This window comes from Nothobranchius furzeri, chromosome 8, assembly GCF_043380555.1.
Source record: "Nothobranchius furzeri strain GRZ-AD chromosome 8, NfurGRZ-RIMD1, whole genome shotgun sequence".
Taxonomy (NCBI): domain Eukaryota; kingdom Metazoa; phylum Chordata; class Actinopteri; order Cyprinodontiformes; family Nothobranchiidae; genus Nothobranchius; species Nothobranchius furzeri.
The window spans coordinates 67,371,740-67,389,979 of record NC_091748.1 but is presented as its reverse complement, the minus strand read 5'-3'; the positions used below and the strand labels follow the sequence as shown (position 1 = coordinate 67,389,979).

Below are 18,240 nucleotides of genomic sequence, written 5' to 3'. Positions count from 1 at the left end.
ATGGGAATGGCCCATATGAGATATGGTGAGAAGCTCGGTCATTCGCGAGGGGCTCGGAGTAGATTCGCTGCTCCTCCACATCGAGAGGAGCCAGTTGTGGTGGCATGGGCGTCTGGTCAGGATGCCTCCTGGACGCCTCCCTGGTGAGGTTTTCCAGGATCGTCCAACTGGGAGGAGGCCTAAAGGTAGACCCAGGACACATTGGAGGGACTATGTCTCTCACCTGGCCAGGGAACGCCTTGGGATTTACCCGGAGGAGCTGGCCCAAGTGGCTGGGGAGAGGGAAGTCTGGGCCTCTCGACTTAGGCTACTGCCCCCGCGACCCGAATCCGGATCAGTGGATGAAAATCGATGGATGGATGAATTTTAATTATTATATTCCTTCTTTCTTTTTAAGAGAACCTTGTCTTCTTGTGACTTTTGACCAACTAGGAAATAAAATCTCTTTGTACAGAGAAACACCAACAAAGCTAATCTTGTTATATAATAATTTCCATAAGTCAGACAAGTTTCTGCTTATTTACTTTCATGCACAAAGAACATTCAAACATCCCTATTTCATATGTCAGTTTCCTCTTCTATGGTTATTTTCAGACGCGTGGCTTTAGTTTGCATACACTATGATGATTTCTCATGTTTGCTTTATAATTTAAGAACGTTTACCGGTTTACAACATTTGTGAACAATACATGAAGCATCATTTGACTGTCAGTAAATATTGACGGTGGTATGAAGGTGCTCAGTTCACTGAAAAGGATCTTTAGTTTTAAACTAGTCATGCAGACTATACTTGTTTAGCTTTTAAAACTTCCTTCTTGGAACATTTTTTCCAACACAAAGAGGGGTGAAAAAATGTTTTACACATGAAATTATTAACTGATTATTGTTTAAGTTTCTGTCATTATTAATTAACTGATTTAAACCACATATCTGTGTCTTTATGTTTCCATAAAACTTATGGGAGATTGAATATGGTCAGAATATGTGATTAACTCATTATTATTATTAGTCAAAAGTTGTGTTAGCTGATGGCACTGGAGCGGCAGGATCATTAAAACTGTGCTGGGCATTAACTCCCGCATCAAGTCTGTGTGATTTAGTCAGGAAGGTTTCTATAGACTTTATCAAAGAGGTCCTTCACTGACAAATCATTTTCCATTATTAATTTTGATTATAATCGGTCATTCTGAGTTTTCCATGCAGGCTGAACATGAGAATAGTCTCCTACACCTATATCCTGCTTTAGCTTCTGATAGAAAATAGATCTAGGTCACACTGTCACATAACACTCATGTCTCACCCATCTCGACTTACGGCAGAGAAGGCTGTTGTTGGTTTAGCGTCCAGAAAACAGCAGAGAACGTCTCAGCTAATAGAAGCTAACCATTAGCGTTAGCAACTCCACCACACGCAGAACTCCTCGAGGCTTGTGTTATTTGTGGAGATAAAACATTGACGTTGCAGAGTAAACAGAGTCAATGGTAGAGTTGTGTTGCTGTTAGCCAATCGGAGGTGAGATGTCCAAAATATCAGGAACTAAGACTCCAAATCCTGTAGTCTGAAGCTACCTTCTCCTCCGGTTGAATTATCTGTGCTGAAACGGACGCACTGGAGCTTTTGTTCCCCAGAGTATGACTTACAAGGCATTCATTCCTACTAGAGACCACAGCAAATGTGTTAAAAATATGAGCTCTTTAAGTGTGTGGTTTGGCTAATGTTACAAAATACTAGGTGAGATCCAGGTCTAGTTTTTAATTGTCTGAATGCTCAACAGCATCCAGCATGTTCTAGACTTCTCTGCATTAACCAAGCTGATTTTAATCATAACAGGATTCTGCAGAGCTTGATGAACATCATGGTGAACAGGTAATTCAGCCATTGAGTGAAGTGTTTCTGAGCAGGGAATTTGAACTACAACATGGTGGATGGGGGCCTTTGAGGACCAGAGTTGGACACCACTGGTCTACAGGGAAGGAAAACCAGAGACTTTCTCCAAACTGCTGGTTCTGGTAGAAATATGTGGAGGCCCTACTAAATGAAAATACAAAATAAAACACACAAAATGTTTTCACTCTTTATACCTTCCTTTCTTTCCACTTTTTTAAATGCTTTGTAAAAAAAAATGAGATAAATATTTATAGATACCTTTTTTTTTGACCGCAGAAACCCTTCAAGAGATAAAAGGAACTTGGCCAAAATTAGAAAATGAAACTATTTTTTAGGGTTCCTATAATAATTTCATTTCAGGCCTGGGGATAAAAAAAACACAGTGAGAATATGTTTTACCTGAAAGATTTGCTCAGTTGTTCCAGAAAAATCTGACAACCTTCAAAAATTCCCAAAGTGAACTCTGACACGTGCACACAACACACAACAAATTCTTTCTCTTCATTATCTGGATAAAAAAGCCAGACAGGAATTATGATCCCATGTTTGTTGGAGGAAAAGTGAATGTTAAGGGAAGTCATTCCCACGTTTGAAGGGGAATTTATTTTCTGCAGCAAAGCACCGTTTGACTTTTTCTTGCATTTGATGGGAAGACTTTTGTCAGAGAGAGCATGTCTCAGTGAAGTGGAAATGAAACCTCCTGACTCACAGACACAAAAGTGATTTTACTCCGGTCCTCCAATAAAGTAAAGCTGGACTTTCATGCAGAGTAATACCAAACAGCTGTCATAATAGTAGGAAATCCTTCTTCCCTGTTTGAAAAATTCCAGATTCTGGAAAGTTTCAGGACTCTGGATATTCTCCAAACACACCCTCAGCAGGAAATGTGGGAGAAAGGCGTACATTCATGAATTATGTTGATACTTTAATCATTACAAAATGTTTAAGAATCTTTTTTGTTTTGTATTTTGTTTTTGTTTCCTGCCTTTTGCCCTTTTTCCATGGCCTGTGTTGTCACATCGCGGTTTGTGATGCTTGAATGAAACTTCCGTAAGGAACAAAATGACAAATTGTTTAACCAGCAATAAGCCACCTCACCTGAGTTCCACCTTCTACATTATCAAGCCATCAGTCAGAGGTGTCGGGGAAAGCCGTTGCTCTTCACGTTTTCTAGCTGCTTCCAGCGTGTCTGAAGATTGTACACAAAGCCAAGTCACTGGAGCTAAATAAGGACAAACAAAAGGGAGAGACACAAAAGAGCCTTTACAGCCAGTGAGCACAGAAATGCAGGTTATTTACATTCCATACCTGAATGTCCCATTTCCTCTGACTTCTAATAGAAATATCAATAAAATGTGCCCCTCTTCAAGAGAAAGGCAGGTTATTTACTCTGACTCAACTTGGCTTGGTCCTACGGGTTAAATACAATGTGAAACTCTTTTTTTTCTTCTTCTGCTGTGTTCTCTTCTTGCTCCTACATTAACAGCACATGCTGGCACACATAAATATATATTATAAACTAAACTGAAGCACAATGGCCCTGGTGCATCACAGAGAAACAAGGAATTGTGAGTTTTCTGCAGTGATGTACTTCTTTATTTTTGTAATTGTTTTAAATACAAAAGTAGAACTAAAATGAATGAAGGAAATAAGGATGTTTTGTGTTATATAAAGGTCTTGTTGTCAGACTGGTCATTTCTATTAATTCAGTCATGGAAGCAAAAGACTGACCTCTGCTGTTTGAAGAAGATGTTGCATGCTGATGCTGCAGAAAAAACTCAAATAAAATCATGCAAAAACATTCTGATGATTTATTATTTGACTTGTTAAGTGTTTTTGTATTTTGTCTTGTTTTTTAAAATTTGATTGGAATTTAGCTTTGAAGACATCCATCTCGACAGCAATGTGCAACGTATGCTTAAATCAAACATGTCAAAAGTCTGGTCAGGGGGCCGTTTACGACCTCCGAAGGGATTGAGAGCTTCTGGAAGGAAACCCGTCTCCACCTCCATCTGCTGTACCTAAAGGATCTTCTGACATCCTTTAACTCTGCAGTCAGAGATGCGAGGATTGCCTGTTTCTCCAACCTGGTGTCCCAGAGCAAAGAGAACCCCAAGGTGCTGTTTAACACCATCAGCAGTATTGTTTCTCCTGCCTCTCCTACAGCCTCCAAAGAAGAAGAAGAAGAAGACAGTATCATTTCTATAGCGCCTCTCAAGATAAAAATCACGAGACGCTTCACAAAAACAAAAAATGTAAAAATTGAAAAAAGAATTTAGAAAATGATCAAAAATATATTGAAACTGAGCAAAAAATTGACAATTGTGATTTTAAAAAATGTTTTAAAAAAAAGAGAGAGTGAATAGGAAAGAGGGAAATCAGTGGATCATGAGGAAGGTGGAATAGGTGGGGAGAGCAGAATAAAGAGAGAGTGGTGAAGAAGGTCATACAAAAGCCAGCTTGAACAGGTGAGTCTTCAGCTGCTTTTTGAAGGAGACCACTGAGTCCACTGATCTAAGGCTCAGGGTGAGGTCCAGAGTCTGGGGGCCACAGCAGCAAATGATCTGTCACCTTTGGTCTTTAGCCTGGTGCGCTGCACAACCAGTAGGCTTTGATCACTGGACCTCAGGGACCTGCTGGGGAGTAGGGATTGAGAAGATCACCAATGTAAGATAGTGCTTGTCCATTCCATGCTGTCGTTCTTTTTGAAACACAGAAACAGTTTCGTTACCTGTTTTGTCGCTACGTTTCATCTGCAGCTGCAGACTTCCTCAGGCTGACGCTGATGGTGGCGTCACTTCCTTCTCCGTTTATCCGTGGGCAGCAGAGGACGTTGTCGCCCCCTACTGCCCGCTCTCCCCTCTCCGACGATGCAGTCCCATGCGCGGTCCAGCGTGTAAACTCCATCGTCCCTGTTCATGGTCCCACATCCACGTCTCCTTATCTCGATAGGTTCTTTAATCCATCTTTTGTATTTTTGTTGTTCGGTGTTTATGATCCTTGTGTTGTCCCAGTCCATTATATGGTTTTCTCTTATGCAGTGATCTGTTACGGCTGACTTCTTTATTGTGCTTTCTGTTTCTTCTTTTGCTGCTCTTGTGTGTTTACGACTTGCCTCTTTCTCGGACTCCTTTCTATGTTCTATTGTTCGTGTGTTGAGTTGGCATCCGGTTTCTCCTACGTATGTTTTATTGCAAAGTTTGCATGGAATTTCGTAAACGACTCCACATTCATGTCCAGCTGGTATCTTGTCTTTTGGGTGCACTAGTCTGTTTCTAACTGTTGTGTATGGTTTCGTTGGTGTGTTTATGTTGTGTTTTTTCATTGTTGCTCTTTTTTTTCTGTTATGCCTCTGATGAATGGTAGGGTTATCACTGGTTTTGGTTCTTGTCTTTCTGGGTTTCTGGTTCTTTTTTTGGGTTGTTCTTTTCTTTCTGTTTTTGTTTGCCATTTTCCTTTGTTTATTGCCCATGTTGGGAATCCGCAGGTCTTTAAAGCATGTTGTATGTGTTTGTCCTCTTGTTTACGGTCTCTTTCTTCTGTTATTATGTTTGCTCAGTGATATAATGTTCTGATTACTGACATTTTGTGTATGATGGGGTGTTCTGATGTCCATAATAGATATTGGTCTGTGTGTGTTGGTTTCCTGTATGTGTTTATGTTTAGGGTCCCGTCGGTCTGCCTGGTGATTTTCATATCCATAAAAGCTATGCTGCCTTCTGTTTCTGACTCATAAGTGAATTTTATGCTGCCTGTGTCGTCAATGTTGTTTAAGTGTTGTGTTAGTGTTACTGTTTGTCCTTTTGGTATGATTTCCAGTATGTCATCTACGTAGCATTTCCATAATTTTATTTTGCAGTTTTTTTTTGGGGGGGGGGGGGGGGGGGGCAGTGGCTATGGCTTTTTGTTCCAGGTCTTCCACGAAAAACTCGCACAGGGTGGCTGATAACGGGTTACCCATGGTGAAGCCTTCCAGTTGTTTGTATATTGTGTTGTCATATGTGAAGTAAGTGGAGTTAGCTACCAGTCCTATCAGTTGTGCTATGTCATCTGCTGTGAGGTTTGTTCTTTTGTGTAAAGTCTTGTCCTGTCTGATTCTGTTAACTACTATTTCTATGGTTTTTTGGGTTGGTGTTTTTGTGAAGTATGAATATGTCGTTGTCTTCTATTATAATCTCCTTTAGTTCTTTTGCCAGTTCTATACTATTTTTGCAGTGTTGGTCTGTAATACCTAATAATGGGCTGATGATTCTGCTGATATCTTTTGCCATGTTGTATGTTGGTGTACCTATGCTGTCAACTATTGGTCTAAGTGGGGTGTTTTGTTTATGTATTTTTGGCATTCCGTATATTCTTGGTGTTATGTTTACCGTGGGAATCCAGTTTTTGTACATTTTTTCTGTTATTTTGCCTTTTTCTTGTAGTGGCTTCAGTAATTTTTTCCTGTTTTTCTTAATGTTTTCTGTTGGGTCTTTTTTAAGTATTTCATATGTATTTTTGTCCTCTAGCATCTGGTTCATCTGTTGTTTATATTTTCTCTGTCCATAACTACTGTGGTTCTTCCTTTGTCTGCCGGTAGAATAATTATCTGTTCATTTTTGGACAAAGCTGTCATGGCTGATTGTTCTTTTGTAATGTTGCTGTGTTGAATTTGGCTGTTTTTTAATATCCCAACTACGTCATTTCTAAGTTCTGCTTTCTTTCCCTCATCTGTGATCTGTTGACATGCTAGTTCTGGTGCTACAATGAATTCATCATGTGTTTTTTTTTTGGTGTGACTGCAAAGTTTAAATCTTTCTTTAATATGTTCTCTTCTGCTTCTGTTAGTTTGTATTGTGAAATGTTACATACCCATGAGTTTGGTGTGGAGTTACCTTGTATTTCCTCCTTCTTTTTCTTGTTTATCAATTTGTTTAGCTTCTCTATGTGTCTTTCTTTTACTTTTGTGAACTCTTTTTCCTGTTTTTCCATCATGTGTCCTTTAATTAGTTCCTCCATTTGTTTATCGAGTTTGTAATTCCTTTTTAAGTCCAGGTGTCTTCTTTCCAATTCGTCTTCGACTTGCTTCTTTTTGGTTATGACGTTCCTTATCCTCTCCTTGAGCAGTGCTCTCTGTGCTCTTTCTATTATATTTTGTGCTGTCTGGGTCCGGATCGGTGTTTTCAGCTGTAGGCTTGTGGGTGTGGTGTTTTCGTCCCGGCATCTTAAACAGAAGCGAAGGTGGTTTCTTAGATGTGCGCGTTTCTGGTGTAATCGCTCCAAACGGCAGAAGTCCTTCGTTCCTTGTTGTCTGTATTTCTCTTTGAACATCTTAGGTGTGTTCATGCTGTGTCGTGGTTCTAATTCCATGCTGTCATTCTTTTTAAAACACAGAAACATGGGACTGCATCGTTGGAGAGGGGAGAGCGGGCAGCAGAGGGCGACAACGTCCTCTGCTGCCCGCGGATAAACGGAGAAGGAAGTGACGCCACCATCAGCGTCAGCCTGAGGAAGTCTGCAGCTGTAGACGAAACGTAGCGACAAAACAGGTAACGAAACTGTTTCTGTGTTTTAAAAAGAACGACAGCATGGAATTAGAACCACGACACAGCATGAACACACCTAAGGTGCTTGTCCATGTAAGGCCCTATAGACCAGAACCAGGATCTTGAAATGAACTGTTGACTGGCAGCAAGTGAAGCTGGAGGAGAAGCGGGGTGATGTGGGTGTGTTTGGAGGACTTGTTCAGAAGCCGAGCACAGGCATTCTGAACCACCTGTAGACGGTTCAGGGAGGTTCTGCTCAGACACGTGAAAAGAGAGTTACAGTAGTCTAAAGCGTGAGGAGATGAAGGTGTGGATAACTGTCTCAAGTTCAGAGTGGGACAGAATGGGACTCAGCTTAGCAATGTTCCTGAGATGGAAGAAGAAACAGCGAACAAGAGAACTGACATGAGAATCTAGGGTGAGAGCTGGGTCAAAGGTCACACCAAGATTCCTGACAGAAGGTTTGGTGTGAGAAGTAAGCTGACCAAGAGAGTCTCTGACTTTGGGAACCAGCTTGTCTGGGGCACAGATGAGGACCTCAGTCTTATCTTCATTCAGCTGTAGAAAGCTCCCAGCCATCCAGGTTTTGATAGAGTCTAAGCAGATGTGTAACAGCTGCAGCTTAGACATCTCATGGGGCTTAAAGGAGATGTACAGTTGGATGTCATCTGAGTAAAGATGATAGGAGATTCCTTTGAAGGAGCTCAGGATGTGCTGAAGAGGAAGCAGATAGAGGAGAAAGAGCAGAGGCCCCAGCACACAACCTTGTGGGACGCCATGGGTAAGAGAGATGGTGGAGGACCTAAACTTGGAGACGGCCACAGAAAAGGAGCGCTCAGAGAGATAAGAGGAGAACCACTCCAGAGCAGATCCTGATAGGCCTACCCAGTCTCTCAGCTTCTCCAGTATCAGGTGATGGTCAACAGTGTCAAAGGCTGCAGTCAGGTCCAGCAGGACCAGAACAGAACAGTCCCCTGCATCACTGTGAGTCAGAAGGTCATTAGAGACCCTGAGAAGAGTGGTTTCAGTAGAATGAGCTCTACGAAAACCTGACTGGAAGCTATCATAGATGTTATGTTCATCAAGACTAGCCGTGAGCTGTTTAGCCACAACCTTCTCCAAGATCTTGGAGATGAACGGAAGTTTAGAGATGGGTCTGAAGCTGCTATAGAGAGAGGCGTCAAGACTCGTTTTTTCAAGAAGCGGGTGGATTACAGCGTTCTTAAAGTAAGCAGGGACCTGACCAGAGACCAGAGAGGCATTAATTATGGAGAGCACGCTGGGACCTGAAAAGCACTTTTAAACAAAGTTGAGGGTAAGATGTTGAGGGGGCATGCAGAGGTCGTGAGACTGTTCTCCATGCCTTCATCTCCTCACGCTTAGACTACTGTAACTCTCTTTTCACGTGTCTGAGGAAAAACCTCCCTGAACCGTCTACAGGTGGTTCAGTATGCCTGTGCTCGGCTTCTGACCAAGTCCTCCAAACACAACCACATCACCCCGCTTCTCCTCCAGCTTCATTGGCTGCCAGTCAATGTCAGAGTTCATTTCAAGATCCTGGTTCTGGTCTATAGGGCCTTACATGGACAAGCACCATCTTACATTGGTGATCTTCTCAGTCCCTACACCCCCAGCAGGTCCCTGAGGTCCAGTGATCAAAGCCTACTGGTTGTGCAGCACCAGGCTAAAGACCAAAGGTGACAGATCATTTGCTGCTGTGGCCCCCAGACTCTGGCACTCTCTCCCCCTGAGCCTGAGATCAGTGGACTCAGTGGTCTCCTTTAAAAAGCAGCTGAAGACTCACTTGTTCAAGCTGGTTTTTGTATGACCTTCATCACCCTCTCCTTATTCTGCTCTACCCACCTATTCCACCTTCCTCAGGATCCACTGATTTCCCTCTTTCCTATTCACTCTCGCTCTTTGATTACATTTTTTAAGCACAATTTTCTATTTTTGCTCATTTTAAACATATGTTTGATCATTTTCTAAATTCTTTTTTATATTTTTGCATTTTTTTGTTTTTGGGAAGCGCCTCGTGATTTTTATCTTGAGAGGTGATACAGAAAACATCTTTTCTTTTTCTTCTTCTTCTGTGTGGCCCTCAACTGCATTTCAAGAATAGTAGAATTTAGTCTCTCCTGCAGATAGAAACTAAGCTCCAATAAATTTAAATAATTTTTTACGTGAATGGTTAAATCTGTTGTTCGTAGCGTGACATAATCTCCGAGCAGGGGTGGGGAGCTGATGGTGAAGGACAGTGTCAGGGTGGGGGTGAACGTTCTGTTCTCCAGCATGAGAATTTTGAGGTGTGGTGTTAGAGCATGTGATTGGTTTTAATAACCAGCTTCTTTTCTTATAATTATAGTAAATCAAGCATAAACCCACACTGAATTGCTGTAAGCTGATTTGTAAGAATCGTCCACAAATTGTGACAAAATTCAGCAAACACGACTGAAAACAGTGACCAAGAACCAGTTTCTTGAAGCTGCTAGAAAAGCTTAAAAACTGGCAACCAGTCTATCATTTTTCATTGAGACCCTTATTATTCCTCAAATTTACAAGGTTTTGCAGATCTCCTCTTACTCTTTTCACAAATTAGTTATTTTCAGAAGAAATCAATATACTAAAATCTTATGTTTGTTGCCTGTGAGTCCTTTCAGTTTGTTGATTTCGGCCCTTGTGTTGAGCTTGGGCCGATAAATCAAGTGGAGAACAAAAGAAGAAGCAGCAAGTCTAAAAAGGCACAGCAGTGGAACGGCATCTACAGATAGATCAGTAGATAGATTAGCAGACCTAAAACTGGACTGTAATATGATTCTGGCAAACACATTTGCATGAAAAAAAGGATGCATGACAGGATGAATGATAGTCAGCTGAATTCTGTTTTAAGCCACCTATGCTTATCCGGTAGCGAAACTCAACCTGGCACACTTTCTCTCTGTGCCAGAATAAAAAAGTCCAGTAATCCTTTAAGCCAATTATTATGGGACACAGACAGAAAGACGGAGGACGGAAGTCAAACGCAGTTGCACGATTTGTCCCAGGAAAAGTAAAGTGGGTGTGGAGACATTTATTCTGCTGGTTGCACTGCAGTCATCCAACATTTAAAGAAAGCTTACAGTGACGCAGGCAAGGAGAGACAGAGCTTCAGCAGAGGTGACCAAGTTCACTTTTCATTCGCTGTTTTTTTGGAAAAGCACCAGCTGAAATACAATAAGTGAATTTGGCTTAACGTGACGTCTCAACGAACCCTTCTCAGGTTTAAACTAAGTTCAGAAACGTGAAAATTAAACAAAGGGAGGCGAATGACAAAAATCATCTTTCAAAGCAGGAATTTTAGTCAGATTTTTTTTTTCATTTGTTGAATTCTTCACCCGTCACAACATTTCATTTTCAACCTTCTAATGGGCTCGACACATGGGAGGCGACAAACGACCGCGATCAGCAAAATTTGTTGTCATCGCTTTTATTACCTGACACACGGGAGGCGACCCGCGGCAGCGGCCAGCGGCAAAGCCGTCTACGCATTCTGTTCCCTGGCGAAATCGAAACTTCCGTTGTTTTGTTTGGCTGTGTCATGTTGGAGGGAATTAAGGTTAGTTAAGCGGTTCAGAGTTAATAAAGCGGTAGATATGATGTTTCACAAGGTGCTGCTAGAGTTATGTGAAATATTACTTCTGATTTTACTATATAAAACATAATAATAATTAACTTCTCCTCTATGTTTGCTCGGAGATGTAAGGAGCATCCTGTCCGCTCATTGGTCAGTGAATGAAACCTCCGTTGATTGGTCCTCGTCCGAGCGACAGCGATGAAAAGTTGAAAATATTTCAACTTTCTGGGATTGCATCGCTGGGTCGCCTGTGCACGACACATGCACGAGCGCAAAATTTCACACGCACGTTTTTCGCGTTTCGCTTGGTAGGAGGGAGACCCGCGATTATCGCTTTGTCGCGCGTGTCTCATTGAAAATGAATGGAGGAGAGGCGATGTCGCCTCCCGTGTGTCGAGCCCATAACTTTCATTCCAATGGAAAAAAAACATACAGTACAGGCCAGAATTGTGGACACATCTTCTCATTCAATGTGTTGTCTTTATCCTCATGACTATTTTGTCATGAGCCGGGGTGAGTACTCCTCTCAATATTCCACCTTTGAGTTGTGTGTTGCAGGAGAGAGAGGTTCCCAGTTGCACCTGGTTTGCAATCAGCGGGCCGGCTACTTAAGGTGGATGGAGAACACTCCTTGGGACCAGATGATTACTACAGCTTGGTAGTGTCCAGCCTCCTAGTGTTACTTGGACTTTGTGAACTTTTAGATTTTTGTGATCACCTGCCTCCAGGTTTTTGGAATGTCTCTGTATTCAGCGACTCCTCAGGATTACTCACCTGTGCCCCATAGGACTTCTGGATGCAGCTCTGATCCGTTTTCCACTCCTCCTAACCGACCCGCTCTCCTCTCGCTCCCTTTCCTGGACCCCTACCTTGGATACAACCCCGGCTCTCGACCCGCCCTCCCTCATCCCTGTGCTTCGGCTTCCCCAACTCCCAGTAAGTCTTTTCTCTGCACCCACCAAGTTAAGACTTACCTCTCTGGACTCAACTGTATTTGCACACACCCCACCCCCCCAACCCTCCCCGCAGATGCTGTGCTCCCGATCCCCACTGGACTTAACAGTGCGCCTTTTCCCGTTGTACAATAAATATATATTTTTTACCATCCTGTGAGTTGTGATTCTGCATGTCTTGGGTTAGATGTATTCCCCAAACCATGTCACATTTACATTGGGAGATTCTCACTGAAGGCATCAAAACTATGAACACGTGAAGTTATGTACTTAACCAAAAAGGTGAAATAACTAAACATGTTTTATATTCTATATTCTTCAAAATAGCTGCCCTTTGCTCTGATTACTGCTTTGCACAGTCTTGGCATTCTCTTGATGAGCTTAAAGAGGTGGTCATCTGAAATGGTTTTCCAACAGTCTTGAAGGAGTTCCCAGAAGTGTTTAGCACTTTGCCCCTTTGTTCATGGTCATGAAAATAAAGAAAACACATTGAATGAGAAGGTGTGTTCAGCATTTTGGCTTATCCTATATATATATATATATATATATATATATATATATATATATATATATATATATATATATATATATATATACATATATACACACACGCTAGGGTTTTGATAAAATCATGTAAAAAAGACACAAATGTTTCAGCATTTTTTTTTTAAATAAAGGGACAGAAATGACGTCCTGTGCAGGCCATTGCATGTTTTTTTACGTCGATGCATGAATGCAGCCAATAAATGGTTTGGGGGTATTTCTCATAAGGAAATGACAACATTACATGGTAAAAAGCTAAAAATTTGTCATGGTAAGGATCTGTTAAAATTTTAAAAAGACAACAAAAATACAAGGAAGTCTGAGCCCCGTGACTCGACTCCGGATAAGCGGATGAAAAGGGATGGATGGATGGAACAAAAACACTTTTTTTTTAAATGGAAAACAATATTCACATATGCACTAAACATTTTTTCAAAGACAGATTTATCAAAATGATTTCTAACTCCTTCTTGCGCAAATGTTTCTTTACGTGGCGTTTACTGTGTGTGTGTGTGTGTGTGTGTGTGTGTGTGTGTGTGTGTGTGTGTGTGTGTGTGTGTGTGTGTGTGTGTGTGTGTGTGTGTGTGTGTGTGTGTGTGTGTGCTTTCTTAAAGATCTTAAAGATTGCACCTCATAGTACCGGTACTCTCAATTTCACACAGTAATGCCCCACCACACAGTGACAAAGCTCATTCACTCATAACTGGTGGTTTTACTGGGTTCTCAGTTTCCCCAATACGTTCCTGTTTGACCTCTCAAAATTATTCTTTAGATTTTAAGTTTGCTCCAGACGAGTCTTAGTTTCAAGAACATTTTTCGAAATAAACTACTTTAGAAAACTGTAAAAATAAAATAATGCATTATGGAGATGAAAATAGACCAACAACGGGACATTTGTTTTGAAAATAGATATGAAGCACATGACTGATCATCACTAGGTTTCTCCTGCTCGTAGCCAACGGTGTTTTGTGTTTTGAAAGGCTTACATCATGTGCTCACGTCGTGTAAAGCTCAATGCCTGGAAGACCTTAGAATTGCTGATAAGATCACTTTATTTGAAAGTTCATCTCATGGATCCATGGCGCTCTTGTTTGACTCAACTCCTAACAAGCTGTTTAAGCCAGTAAATTACAACACTGTAGCTCCTTTGTGATGTTCCTGAATGGGAAACGCTCCCACCAGCTGCTCGATCAAGTGATGCATTAGATCACTGATTTAAAAAAAAACATCTTAAGGTTTTGTTTCGGTAACAAAGTTTCAGCTTTGACCTTATCATTCCTTCTCCTCCTTGAGTGGAGTCAGGTCTTTATCTAGCAGAGGCTTCTAATTCCTGAAGTGAAATCCTCTTAGGATCTATGCTCTATTTCTGTTTGGTCCATTGGGTCTTTTTTTTAAATCTCCGTTAGACCAAGCTCATTGGCTGGAAAAGACTCATGCATGCACACACAAAAAAACACACACACACACTGTCCAGCAGCAGATAGCTCCGACAAGTGATCGAGAGTAGACCACTGCGTGGTTAACTACTGACACAACGGGCTGACATTGTAGGGACTGTGGAAGGTAAGACAAACCTCTTCCAATAATTCAGAGATGTATAAACCAGCGAATTTAGGTCATTAATCAGTCAAATAAAGACAACAATTTTCTTTTTTAGATGCATTTTGCTCTGATTTGATCATATTGTAATAAATTCATCATTTGTGTCAAATTACACCATAAAGTATCGAATGGAGAATTTTAAGTGCATTGTATTTGTTTCTGTATCCCCAGATCAAACAGTTCTTTCTTCAGAAGCACATTTTTAACCATTGCTTCGTGTTTTTCTGCTGACCTCTAAAGTAAAACTGTTCAGAAACAGCATTTGCTGAATTGGAAACTAGATGGTGTCCATAAAGATCATTAGACCAGATCAGCATCGTGACTGCAAGCACGGATGAGGACTACAAGAAACAGGCCACCTAATCCAATCAAATATTGGCTCTGGGAACGTCACACAATCAACTGGCTTAAGCAACGACACTACGGAAACAATACATCTGTGTGGAGCCTAGAGTGCGCCGCAGAAAAATGAGTATAAGTTCACGTCTGCTTCAGGTCTGAAACAGTAGCTTCAAGTGGCCCCAGTAAACAACAGAGACCTGCGGCTGTAATCCTCTTAGACTGCATTAATTTGATGAAATATCAAGACGCTGCTGGTTCGTCACACAGCAAATATCATCTGTTACATAACTGAAAAGAATGAGAAGAAAAACAGCTGTTTAAAATATCAAAAGTTGTCATTGTTTAGATTTTGCAATACGGATAAGTCTTTTTCTTGTTTCTTGTTTCAGGCAGCTGACTAAAAACCATGTCTGGCAGGCTGATTGAGCTAGAGGAGACTGCGACCCACACAGGTGAGCTTTCAAAAAGTACAAAGTGGCTGAGATTTTGGGCTTCTGTGTGATTCTTTTAGCCTCTAGGTGTACAATTCAGGTGATACGTTCTTATGGAGATAAATAGGGAGGAAAGAAATTGGCTTTGAACAGATATGAGGACGAACAAAGCAGCGCAGAGAACAGTTTAACAGAAGCTCTAATCCTCTTTTTCTTGCACAGCACGGGGGGTAATTAGTCTACTTCCTGGGGAGCAACGATAATCTCCACATCACAACAAGACACATCACACGCTACTGCTACATGCCTCATAAAGACAGAAGCCAAATGATCATGCCTCATTTTTCTTCTGATAATGAGGCAAAACTTTGCATCAGGGTAACTAAATATTTATGTTTTATTTCTTCAAAGGTCCAAAGGGGGTCATTAATGACTGGAGGAGGTTTAAGCTGGAAAGTATGGACCGGGAAAATCTGCCCCCTGCTAAAAAGGAGCTGCTTAGACAAATGTCCTCTCCCAATAAATCAGGAGATGACTCCAGAGCAAACCTTAATCGCAAGGTAACCCCAGCTGAGTTAGCTAAACGATGCACAGCAATAAGAGTGATGTGGGTTTGTTTTATAATGTCTTTTTGCAGACAACCATGTTTGTTTTTCTAATCCAGCCTAATTAAATGCAACTTACTGAAAACAACCAACTGCAGCTGTTTGATATCATTTTCAGATGAGTGTTCAAGAGTACGAGCTGCTTAAGGAGGAGGATGAAGGATGTCTAAAGAAATACAGGAGGCGGTGCATGGAAGAGATGCACAACAAGCTCAGCTTTGGGCCTACGTTTGGAGGAGTGCATGACCTGGACAGTGGAGAGGCCTTTCTTGAAGTTATTGAGAAGGAGCATCACAGCACAGTGGTGGTTGTCCACATCTACAAAGTTGGTGTTAAAGGCTGTGAGCAGCTCAACAGCTGCTTGGACTGTTTGGCCACCGAGTACCCAACTGTGAAGTTCTGCAGGATCGATGCCGTCTCATCTGGTGCTGCTGAGCGTTTTTCTGATGAATATTTACCAACCCTGCTGGTGTACAAGGCCGGAGAGCTACTGGGTAACTTCCTGTCCTGCACGCAGCACCTAAATGAGGAATTCTTTGCAACCGATGTTGAGACCTTCCTCAACAGCTATGGCCTGCTGCCTGAGAAAGAGCTGCCAGGAGAGGAGGATGAAGAAGAACATGGTGTAGAATAATCAGGCTGCTGGGTGGTGACACACGTTATGACATGAAGAGGGTAAAATGTTTGAGTTATATTTTGTATATGATGAAATGTTATCTTCAGAATATGTGGGAGTTATGGGACACGCAGGGTTTGTCAGAGCTGCTGGAGTTACAGTAAATTTAAAAGATATAAAGACCCTCACCTGATAAAAGCCAAAACTGTCTGACTGTAACTATGTTTGCAATGTTTTTTAATGTTAGGAAAAGCTGCATGCTGAATGTATTTGCAAATATTCGTTGAGTCCTTTTTGTAGCATTTTATTGTGTTGATGTGTACTTAAGTTATTTGTATCCATGAGTAATAAAAGACAGAACTGAATGTAACATAATGCATATTTTATATATGAGGTATTCTGCTAAATTGGAGAAATAAAAAACTGAATCCTAACTGTACCAGCTTTGTAGTTTAGAAAGTATGAAAAAATTAGTCTTCTAAATGTTGATCAGCAGTTAAAGTTTCCAAATCAATATTTTACATTATGTTTTTTTCTCTGGATCCTGTAAACAGACATTGCAGGACACAGATTTATTCAAGTAGAGCAGTAAAGAATGAAAAAATCTCAAGTTCACTTTATCATACAGGAGAAACTCAAACAATTATATGTCACGTGTGGCGCAGGAGGAGGTTAGGGCCCAAGAGGCAGAACACCAGAACGACTAGATGCATACGAGGTTTAGGAAAATAAAGTCATTTTATTAAAGGAAGCTGGGCAAAAACGCTGACAAAAAGGCAAAACAGAAGCTCACTCATGAGCAAGAACAGGAGAACACTTGAGATGGCCAAAACAACGCTGTCAAAGGCAATGGACCGACAAACATAGACAGGGTTATATACACAGGGCTGGGTGATAGGAGACGAGGAGCAGGTGCGCGGGGAATTGGGCACAGGTGAAACTAATGAACTGAGGGAAGAAGCAGAAATAAGCAGGGGAGAAAACTGTATCTTAGGCCCTGTCCACACGTGGTCGGGGATCTGCCAAAACGTAGATATTTTTCTATGTTTTGGCCTGTCATCCACACGAAAACGGATCTTTTTAAAAATTCCGGCCAAAGTGAAGATCTGCGTTTTCTCCGTTTTGGGTGTGTGCGTGTGGACAGACAAAACCGGAATTTTAAGGTCCGCAACGTCACTTTCCGCGACAAAAAAATGCTGACATCACGTGTGCGACCTGTGTTTACACTAGCCGGCATCATGGATGCCCTCAGAGCTGCGCTCTGTCACTACCCGATCCATCAATTGTCCAAGCGCTTTCTGCTTGTTTGTTTTTGCAAGCGGAATTACTGCTCCTTGCGGAAGACCACAGACGAAGGACGAGGTTAAGAACGGGGGAAGTACTGCCGCCTACAGGTCTGGCATGTCCTTAACAACGTATTTATCCGGGTACGTGTGGACTGAGTTTGTTTTTAAAACTCGGTGGTGTGGATGCAAGGTTTTGGATGGGCGGATATTCGTTTTTAAAAAACCCCGGCTACGTGTGGACTAGGCCTAAATCCTAAACCAAAGCTACTGAAATAACCTGAACTTCAAACACTGTAGAACAAAGACTAAAGATAAATAAACTAATGATAAATGAAGTGACTAAAGGGAATCCTGAAGAAGCTGGGGACCAAAAGGGGGACACAGAAGATTAGAGGACACATGAGGGAACGTGGAGGGGACTGGGAACCACAAGGACACAGAATCTGAGGGGACACCTGGAGGGAGAACAGGAGGGGGCTGTGGACCACAGGGACACAGAACATGACATTATCATATTGCACAAAAATGCTTTTCTTTTAATAACTCAACTTAAACGGTGAAACTAACTATGCTCATATGTACAAAGTTAGATAGCCTTTATTTGCTATAATTTTGATGATTATGTGTTACAGTTTATGAAAACCCACAAAATCTCAGACAATTAAAATAAAGTGAAAAAACCACAATATTCTAGAAGAATAAGATTGAAGGGTTTTTACATAGCACCTCTTTAGATAAAATCATGAAGCCATTGAGAAGGTGCATCACAGCACAGTGGTGGTTGTCCACAGTTATGGCAAGAAACTGTCATGTTCTGTGTCCCTTTGTTCCCCAGCC

At 41.5% G+C, this 18,240-nt stretch overlaps 1 protein-coding gene across 2 annotated transcripts; it reads left to right on the top strand.

Moving 5' to 3' along the window:
* Positions 1 to 13,951: 13,951 nt before the first annotated feature.
* On the top strand, positions 13,952 to 16,551 carry pdcb (phosducin b). Of its 2 annotated transcripts, none has more exons than XM_015970948.3 (4): positions 13,952 to 14,084; positions 14,855 to 14,917; positions 15,308 to 15,456; positions 15,620 to 16,551. In XM_015970948.3, exons 2-4 carry the CDS (start codon positions 14,872 to 14,874, stop codon positions 16,133 to 16,135), a joined length of 711 nt encoding a protein of 236 aa, XP_015826434.1. In that variant the 5' UTR covers positions 13,952 to 14,084; positions 14,855 to 14,871; the 3' UTR covers positions 16,136 to 16,551. The 2 variants fall into 2 exon arrangements, with proteins under 2 accessions (XP_015826434.1, XP_070410066.1); XM_070553965.1 differs by lacking the exon at positions 13,952 to 14,084 and adding an exon at positions 14,537 to 14,719.
* The last annotated feature ends 1,689 nt before the right edge of the window (positions 16,552 to 18,240 follow it).